Raw genomic sequence first — 9504 nt, 5'->3', positions numbered from 1 at the left:
CACAGAGCATATTGTCTGAGGACATTCATCAAAACTAGTCAAAGAAAAGGCTTGGGCTGTGAAACTCAAATGGGTGAAAAACTCTTCACGAATTAATTTCTAGTTTCAAGTTCTTATGTGCCTTGATTTGCATGACAGTGGTATTGAGAAGTTGTCAAGTTCTATTTGTGAGTTGAAGCACCTTACATTTCTAGATCTCTGAAAATGAAGGAATCATAAGGCTTCCTGATTCTGTGACAAGATTGGAAACCTTGCAAGTACTTAAACTCAATATGTGTTATAACCTAAAAGAATTGCCAAGGGACATAAGAAAATTGGTCAACCTCAGGCAACTGGAGATTAGCAACTGCAATGCCCTATCTTATATGCCCCAAGGGATGGGCGAGTTGACTCTTTTGCGCACGCTAACCGATTTCATTTTGCCTGGGGATGATTCTTGCCCAAAGAATTACAGTGGGCTAGGGGAGTTGAACAGGTTAAACAATTTGAGAGGAAGCCTCAGAATTGAAGTTAAGGGTGAAATAAAATATGCAGTAGCAGAATCAAATGCTGCCAACTTGAAGGAAAAGAATTCCTTAGTTTCACTAGTATTAGTGTTTGCCGGAAAAGAAAGTGATGAAGTTTTACTTACAGAGCTGCAGCCAAGCTTAAATCTTCGAAGCTTAGAAATAAGATGCTATGGGGGCAAAAGGTTTCCAAGCTGGATGTCTTGCATGCCCAAATTAGTTCAGCTACGCTTGTTTGATTGTGATATTCATACCCTCTCAGCACTTCCTAATCTGTCTACATTAAGGATATGCGAGAGTCCTAATTTGGAGCGGATTCCACCACTTGTGCATCTCAAGGAGTTGAAACCTCCTAGTTTCCCTTTGGAGCTGTTGCAGATTTTAGTTGCCACTACTGAACTTGTAATAGGTATTGATGATCAAACAGTTGCTTTGTCTGAATTTGAAGTCCTGCAATGAACTCAACATGTTGCCTGCCGAACTGGGTGGCTTGGAAGCTTTGAAAGAGCTCCTCATTGATGAGACTTCTGTGCGTGATATTCCCTTGGGAGGTGATTCAAAGAAACTTGAAACTCTTTCTGCCTCCATTCATTTGAACGCCTGACATCACTTTCAAAACTCTCAATAGATAATTCAAACATTATCGAACTCCCTGATGGAGTTGGAGAGCTGGTGAAACTCCGACGCTTGTCCTTGTCGAATTGTCATTGGATACGAGAACTTCCAGAGTCCATTGGCCAACTGGGAAGGTCTTTAGAGGAGCTCGATATTTCGGGAACGGGCGTTCAGAATTGCCAGATTCCTTTGGAAATTTGCAAAGTCTGAAAGTGTTAAAGATGGACTATTGCTTCATAAGCGAATTTCCTAGTTCTATTTTGGCATCTACGTAGCCTTGAAGAAATGCATGCCTCCTCGTGTACGAATTTAGAAGGGAGATTCCTGGAGACATTGTGGAACTAATTAATCTGAGAATCTTGAAGCTGCGATATTCTCCTATTTCCAGCCTACCTCCTGAAATCAAGTTTCTTTCTAAGCTGGAGACTCTTGATCTACTTCACTGTGACATGCTTCATGAGTTGCCAGCTCTTCCGTCTGGTTTGTTTATAGTGCATTTGAGTCCAAAGCTAAAGGAAAAGGTGTCTAACCTTTGGTGGATCGTGGTTTCATCGTTGTGTAACTTGGATGACAAGGTCACTGGAACCTGTCTTTGTTCTACTTAGCCTTGGCTATGCTCAATTAATTATCCGGATAATTGTTCTTGTTTCCTTTCAAAATATCTGAGCTTCCTCTGATATTTGCATGCTCGTTTTTGTAATATTAGTCTACAGCCAACTTGTTGACAACGTACAACGGGCTCTCCTTAGATTGTCATAATTTGGATTATTTTGGGTGTCAACAATATGGATTTACCTCCTCTATCTTCGTTCAAGTTTAATGTTCTATCATGAATATATATCCTAATTTGATTGAACAATTACGCCTGTTGAAAAGAACTGCTAATTACTGAAATATTTATGTAGAATGTTGCAATTGACTCAAAATTTTCACTGTTTCCAATCGCCACATTAGAAAAATATTTAGAAATTAAAAAGAAAATATAAATATTACATTAAAAAATGAAAAAGCTAAAAGTTTAAAAAACACAAAGGACAAAAAACAAAAAAACAAAAACAAAGTGAGGCCCTCACTGGCTAGTGAGTGCTATCACCCATTGCCATAAATGGTTAGTGGGGGTTGCTTGGGCCTCGCTGACCCGGGGCGAAGCCTTGGTAGTCCTTGACGAGGGCTTGGTGACCTAGATTTGGGGAGGACGCGACCCTTGCCCCAATTTTGAGCAAGGGTCGGTAGCCTCACTTGGGTGGTGTCCATATGCAAGGACTTGTTATCTCACTTTTTATTTGGTTTTCAAATTTTTATCTTTTTAATTTATTTAATTTAATTCTAAGTAAAATCAAAATGGAAAAAGAAGAAGAAGAAGGTGAGTTAGGAGAGAAAAAAATAAAAAATGCCACATCAATATTTTTCGTTAACCTGAGTAAATAGAATTAATTGAAAGACTTGATTAAATTAACTGAATAAGTTTTAAATTTTAATTATAATTTTTTAAAATTTTCGGATTTAATTAATTTTCGTAATAAATTTTAAGATTTTCAGTATAATACTGTAGATCATAGCAATATGATAACTTTTTATATGCTGTCCCCAAAGTAATAATTTCCCTTTCGGAGATCCTAACCCGGTCATGGAAGGATAGAACCGCGAAAGAAAAAGAAGAGAGGGGGAGGGGAAACAGGTCTTGACTCTTCACTTGGGGCAAGCGATTACCAAAAGAGAATCGAAGACGACGCTCCAGATTCAGAGTTGTGAACTCGAACGGCTTCAACCAAGCTTTTGATCATCTTGATCTCCATTCGAGCCAGAGTTTCTGTGTACGCTAATGGATGCTCAAGTCTCCAGTGGCCGCTCACCGTCAGCCAACGGTGCCGTTGAAGAGTTGCCCGTCTGTAACTACCAAGTCTTCCTCAGTTTCAAAGGACCAGATGTCCACCATAACTTCATCGAATGCTTCTACGACCACCTCATAAGCTCCAGGATTGTGTCATTTAGAGACCGCGAAGAGATCAATCCCGGTGAAAGGATCAACAACAAGATCGTGGAAGCCATCAAGCGTTCCGACATCTGCATCCCTGTCTTTTCCAAGGACTTCGCTTCCAGCGCAGCTTGCCTGATGGAAGTTGCCCAGATGGTGGAGTCGGAGAAACCCATTCTTCCCATTTTCTACGGCGTCAAGCCCTGCGTTGTTCAATACCAGCAGGGGACGTATGGAACGGCCTTCATCAAGCACAAGGGACCTAATACCAGCAGGGGACGTATGGAACGGCCTTCATCAAGCACAAGGGACGTAGGGATGCCGAGACAATCACAAAGTGGAAGAATGCTCTGGCAAATATTGCTGGGATTTTGGCATTTGAATTGGAGGATGTGGACATGAGATAAGTCTGACGGCTTGATTAGTCTTGCTTTACTTGTCTAGCCTTCAGAATGAAAAGATCGGAGAATTGGCTAGCGTATTAACATGCTCACCGTGCTCCTTCTAGATCAATTAACTTCTTGGGATTTTTCTTTTCTTTAATAGCAATGCATGTTCATATCTCGTCTTGTCTTCTCTCTAATGTTGCAGTAAAATCAGTACGTCCGTCTTCTATCTAAAAAAAACCTGTCTGTCATTTTGTAGGTGTCATGAATTTCTAAAGAACGTTGTTTCCCAACTTAGACAACTGTTAAAGAATGGATGAGCAATGCCTGCCTAAAGATTTAGTTGGAATAAACAAAGATGTGTGAGATATGATGAAAAAACTTGGTGTCAGTTTTGAGAATGGACAAGTTGTTGAAGGACAGAAGACGATGGGGAAATGCGTAGTTGCATTATGCGATTTACCAGGGGTTGGCGAAAACACTCGCAAAGGTTGTATACAACAAAATCAGTTGCCTCTTTGATGGTTGTTGTTTTCTTGAAAATGTTCGAGATGATATTGAATAGCATGGAGTGGTATCTCTGCAGAAGAAGTTAATTCAAGACCTCACCACCAGATGTGAAAACGTTGAATGACGGTACCACATTGATAGAAAGACTATTCCGAACATGAAGAGTTCTCGTTGTCTTTGATGATATGGACCACTTCAACCAAATTAAACCATTGGCTGAGGCGCTAACTTAGTTTGGTCTGGGAAGCCGGATCATCCTAACAATCAGAAACAGAAATGTCATAGAAGGTTACAAGCATGGAGAAATCAAGGAACACGAGGTTCTACCTATGAATGATGGTCATGCTCTTGAACTCTTCTGTAAGCATGCTTCTCGACTGAATTTTCCCTTAGAAAAATATGGTTCTCTGCCAAAAAACATTGTTTCTGCCGTCGGAAATCTTCCTCTTTCTATTGAAATTGCGGTGCCGTATTTGTGTAGGAAGAGCAGGAAGAGCGAAGCAATATGGAGAGAGACTTTGCAAATATTAGAAAGAGAACCGGGAAAATAAGTAAAAGATTTGTTGATACAAAGCTATGATCTTTTGGAGGAAAAGACAAAATAAATATTCCTAGATATAGTATGTTTCTTTGTAGGGGTTCAAAGACAATCCCTTTTGCATGTGGGAGGTTTGCAAGGTTGCCCAAATAGAGGTGTTGATGAACTTCCAGAATGTGTCATTTCTAAAAGTTGGAGAAGAAAATGAGTTTTGGATGCACAACCAATTAAAAATGCTAGGAAGAGGAATTGTTAAGAACGAAAATATTAAAAGCCCTAAAGGCGCACATCAGCTATGGGGATTATGAAGATATCCATATAACATTAGGCGCGGTAAAATCACAAGGTCTTTGAAACACTGATCTCGAAGGTTGTCGATTATTATTACCACAATTCATGAATCTATATATAGCTTAGAGAATTTAGTTATCTTAAACATTAACAATTGTAGATATGTTAAAGATTTGCCACAAGCACTGTATTCCTTGAAAGCATTGAAGGAGTTTCTCATTGATGGACTAGAATTAAAAGTCTTCATTTCATGGAAGGCTCTATGTCAGTCCTTGAAATTCTCAATACTTGTGAATGTGAACTTTTGAAAGAAGTCACTAATTCCATTGGATTGTTAAAGAATCTTCAGAAGCTTACTTTAAGAGGTTGCAAACAGCTAAGAGAACTTCCACATTCCATAGAAGAGCTTATTCAGCTAAAAGAAATGGATTTGTCCTACACGTCAATTAAAAAATTACCTTCTTCATTCAAGGATTTGAAAAATCTTGAAGTTCTAAAGATGGCTCATACTTCCATTAAAAAATTTCCTAAAGCTATAAAAATTCTTGAGAAGCTTGAAGAGTTGGATTTCACCTTCTACAATCTCAAGCAAATCATGTATAAGGTGAAATCCAACTCTTCAAGCTTTTCAAGAATTTTTATGGCTTCAGAAAATTCTTGGAAGTACAGACCATCTTTAGAACTTCAAGATTCCTTGAATGAAAAAGGTAATTTTTTAATTGACATGTAGGACAGATCCATTTCTTTTAGCTAAACAAGCTCTCCTATGAAATGTGGAAGTTCTCTTAGTTGTTTGCAACTTATTAAAGTAAGTTTCCGAAGATTCTTTAACAATCCAATGGAATCAATGACTTCTTTTAAAAGTTCACTTTCGCAAGCATTGAAAATTTTAAGGGCTAACGGAGAGCCTTCCATGAAATGAAGACTTTCAATTCCTAATTCCATCAATGAGAAGCTTCTTCAATGCTTTCAGGAATACAATGCTTGTGGCAAATCTTTAACATATCTGGTAATTTTAATGTTTAAGATAACTAAATTCTCTAAACTAGATATGGATTCATGAATTGTTGGTAATAATAATCGACAACTTTCCAGATCAAGTGTTTCAAAGACATTGAGGTAGTGATTTTACTCGCTTTCGCTTAATGTTATTTGGGCATCTTCATAATCCTACAGCCTGTTGCACTCCCTAGAGCTTTTAATATTTTCGTCCTTGACAATTTCTCTTCCTAGCATTTTTAATTGGATGTGCATTCAAAACTTATTTTCTTCCCCAACTTTTTGAAAGGACACATTTTGAAGTTCAACACCCACAAACCTCCCACATGCAAAAGGATTATCTTTTCGATTTCTACATGTCATGACCTATCCTCGGGAGGAGGAAAAGGTTTAAGGGTATTGTTCAGAGGACGGGCCTAAGGCGCCCATAATTGAGTATGGGCCTCCCAAGCCCATACATTTGGATGTTCTAAAGAATTTCACAATAAGGAGTCACACTTGAAATTTTATTGGGCTTAACTCGAAATTAAGTGAAGCGTGGGAGTACACCTCACTTCCTACGCAACTAAAGAATCTAGATTCGGGGACTTGATTATACTAATTAACCAATTAGTGCTATTTTTGGTACCTAATCTTGTTCATTTTAAAGAAATATGTTTTTGTTAGGCAACTTGGATTGATTTTATATAGGTAATCATACGAGTGCACAATCATTAAAATAACAATTAAAAACTAAGAAAAGCGATTAAATAAATTACAAGGGAGAGCAGATATTTACCACTAAGGAAAAGATAAATCCTAATATTAATTGGACTAAAAGAATTAAAACAACAAAAGGATAAATCCTAATATTAATTGGACTAAAGGAATTAAAACAACAAAAGCATGCTAACAAGAGTAATTGTCTTTGAAGACGATTGAAACCTTAAGGTAGAGCCTTAAGGGCTTACTCAATTCTTTGGCACACTTTAGAGTTAAGAAACTCCCATTTTTAAGAAAATAGCTCGGAAAGTTTGTTTTTAAAATTTTTCAAATGAAATTCTGAATTTTCTGACTTATTTATTTATTTATATTTAATATTATTATGTTCGAGAAAATGGCTTCGGATTGGGCCATTGACCCGACCCAAAAAACCAAATTCAACCCTATCGGATTGAAAAAGAAAATAAGATTTCTAATAAATTTTTTAGCTTTTAAATATTTTTTTGACTTCTTTTATGCTTTGTCTTTTTTCCCTGCACTATCTTCTCATCCGCGCCGCCTTCACCGAACGTCTGCCCCCACATCTTTTCCACCTTTCTATTCTTTTTTCATTTCGTTTCACTACCCTTTTATTTCTTTTTTTCTTGTTTTTCTTTTGAGCTTTATTTTAGGTCGTCTTCTCAGCATGCTTCCTTCTCCGCCCGAAGCTTCCATTAAACACCCGAAGCTCCCTCTGCCATTTCATAGTTTTCTTTTATTATTTTTCATTTTACATTTTTATATTTCTTTTTTTTTCCCATCATCTCTCTTTTTGTCCTTTTCCCTATTTCGGCTTTTCTACTGCATCTTCTCCTTCCTAAAGCCAACGCCAACTCTACAACTTCCTCGCCGAAGCTCCTTCCCACCGGATCTCACCCGCACACTAACGACACGGCCCTAAAAAATCGGCGACCCTTCCATCGCCCGTCCACCAGTGGTCGCTACCCCATGGAAAGATGAACAGGCGCAAAAGAATAACAACAAGACAAATGGAACGCGGACACTAATGAACATCCGAACTCCCTAGACATTAAGGAATCACAATCAACCTACGTCAACACCTCTTCAGATTGGGACAAAATGGGTGCTGCTCTCCCAGGCTTGTCTTAGGGGCATTTTAACAAACACATGGTGAACGCCTATCGGAAATAGGGTATTCATCGGTTCAAGGACCCGGACTCAGACCTAAACCCAAACCATAGTCAAGAAATGTTCGGATTCAGCCGTAACAACAACAAAACCTAAATGAAATCACGCTCAATGATCCATAAAGGATTCCTTTTACGGAAGACAGGAGCATACTCATTCCAAATGATCCGAAAATCACGACCTAATCCACGTTAACTTAGTTCAAGCGTTTTATCAAACTCGTGGTAAGCACTGACTCGGGATAAGGTTATTAACTCCTTTTTTGGACCCGCTCGAGTCTAGACCCAGAGAAATCATCGAGAAACATGCAAAATCGACCACATCAACTTACTTAAACTCAGCGTGCGTATGGACAAACAAAAGGAACAAGACTTGGCTTCGGGTTAGACCAAAACAAGGTGGAGCAGCAAGGGTTCATGCAAACAAGCATCTCATCACGGAGTTCCCTACCCAACTCGAAGACGGCAGGAAGCGGGCCAACTCGTGACAAATCGAGCCATAGTTTGCCGCCTTGGTATCTTCGAGCCGGGATCCTCGGGCAAGGGAGGTTTGAACCAAGTAAAGAAACTCACCAGCGACGCGGAAATTCGGGAGCGAAAGATCGTATGCTAGAGGGTATTGGCCAGAGGTCGTCGAAGAGGGTTCAAGCGTGGCCGATCTGCTAGAAAACTCCTTCTCGCTCTCAAGTTTCACTCTCTCCCTCCAGGTCGCTCTCTGTCTCTCCGAAAACTCCCCTCTCGCTCAAGCTCTCTCTCCGGTTTTCCTCTGGTTCGCACCCCCACGGCTTTCCTTGTTCTCTCTCCGTCTGCTTTTTGCTCTGCTCCTCCCGCTCGCGTGCTTCGCTTGAACCAGCTGGTGCGCGAGGTCCCCCCTGCTATGCTGGCTGGCAGTGCCGGCCTGACCCCGACCACCCACTCCTGGTCGGAGATCCGCCCGAGTCTCTGTTCTCCCTGCCCTCTGTCGCTGTACTTGATTTTATTCGCTTTCTGCAGAACGCGTGAAGGACCAAGAGGGAGAAGGCTGGCGTGGGCCGGGCCAAGGGGAAACGGGCCTGGTCCGCTCAGGAGAAAGAGAGGCGGGCGGTGGTCCGGGCCAATGCCGGACCCGGCCCGACCCGACATCTAGGCGTTTTTCCTGTTTTTTTTATAGCAATTAATTCCTAATTTTGTATGCGATTAAGTTTTAAGTAAAATGACGAAATTTAGGTGTTGACACTCACATTTCTCACAGCGGTAGCCTATGTAACTAGCGTTGGCATCCCTTGCAAGTCATTTTATTCAATGAATCGCAAATGAGACGGAGAGGGTGGCAGTCGGTGTGGAGAGGGTGGTGGTTTATCTTTAGGGGCGGGTCGGCACATGCCTTGTGCAGGAAGATACCGTACTCCTGGCACCCGCATTCCTCCTCTGAGATTCCCTTCTTGCACTCTATGCAAAATAGGTTGTCAATGCTTTCGACTTTCGTGAGAAAGGACATGAGCGGATGTTCGCGAGAGAACCGTCAAGAGTGCCGGATTATTGCCGGCCCCAGCCGTGGCTTCTCGCAACTTTGGACCATAACATACCCCAACCCACAAAGTCAGCATTGCGATGTCGTCGTCCACCTCAAAGTCGCAAGGATCGCATCGGAAAAGGACTGGCGTGTGCCCATGGTCACCCTGTTCGCCCACTTGGAGGTCGAAGGTGTGGTCGGCATGACGTGGGTGTCGGATCCGAGGAGGCAATTCAGCGCAGAATTTATGAAGATAAAACCGACACTGTTCGCAGCCATAGACGGAAATTGGTCCGCTGATGT

At 40.8% G+C, this 9504-nt stretch overlaps 1 protein-coding gene and 1 long non-coding RNA gene across 2 annotated transcripts; one reads left to right on the top strand and one right to left on the bottom strand.

Moving 5' to 3' along the window:
* Positions 1-2784: 2784 nt before the first annotated feature.
* Positions 2785-3498, top strand: LOC120293936 (toll/interleukin-1 receptor-like protein). Its single transcript, XM_039313758.1, has one exon. The coding sequence runs from the start codon at positions 2944-2946 to the stop codon at positions 3496-3498; it is 555 nt and encodes a 184-aa protein (XP_039169692.1). The 5' UTR covers positions 2785-2943.
* A 480-nt stretch (positions 3499-3978) lies between these two features.
* On the bottom strand, positions 3979-8675 carry LOC120293194. The gene is made up of 3 exons (XR_005550911.1): positions 8283-8675; positions 4320-4442; positions 3979-4249 (listed from the first exon to the last, which is right to left on the bottom strand). It is a non-coding gene; the product is annotated as an uncharacterized LOC120293194 (long non-coding RNA).
* Between the last annotated feature and the right edge of the window lie 829 nt (positions 8676-9504).

This window comes from Eucalyptus grandis, chromosome 5, assembly GCF_016545825.1.
Source record: "Eucalyptus grandis isolate ANBG69807.140 chromosome 5, ASM1654582v1, whole genome shotgun sequence".
Taxonomy (NCBI): Eukaryota; Viridiplantae; Streptophyta; class Magnoliopsida; order Myrtales; family Myrtaceae; genus Eucalyptus; species Eucalyptus grandis.
This window is presented reverse-complemented; position numbering and strand designations above follow the sequence as displayed.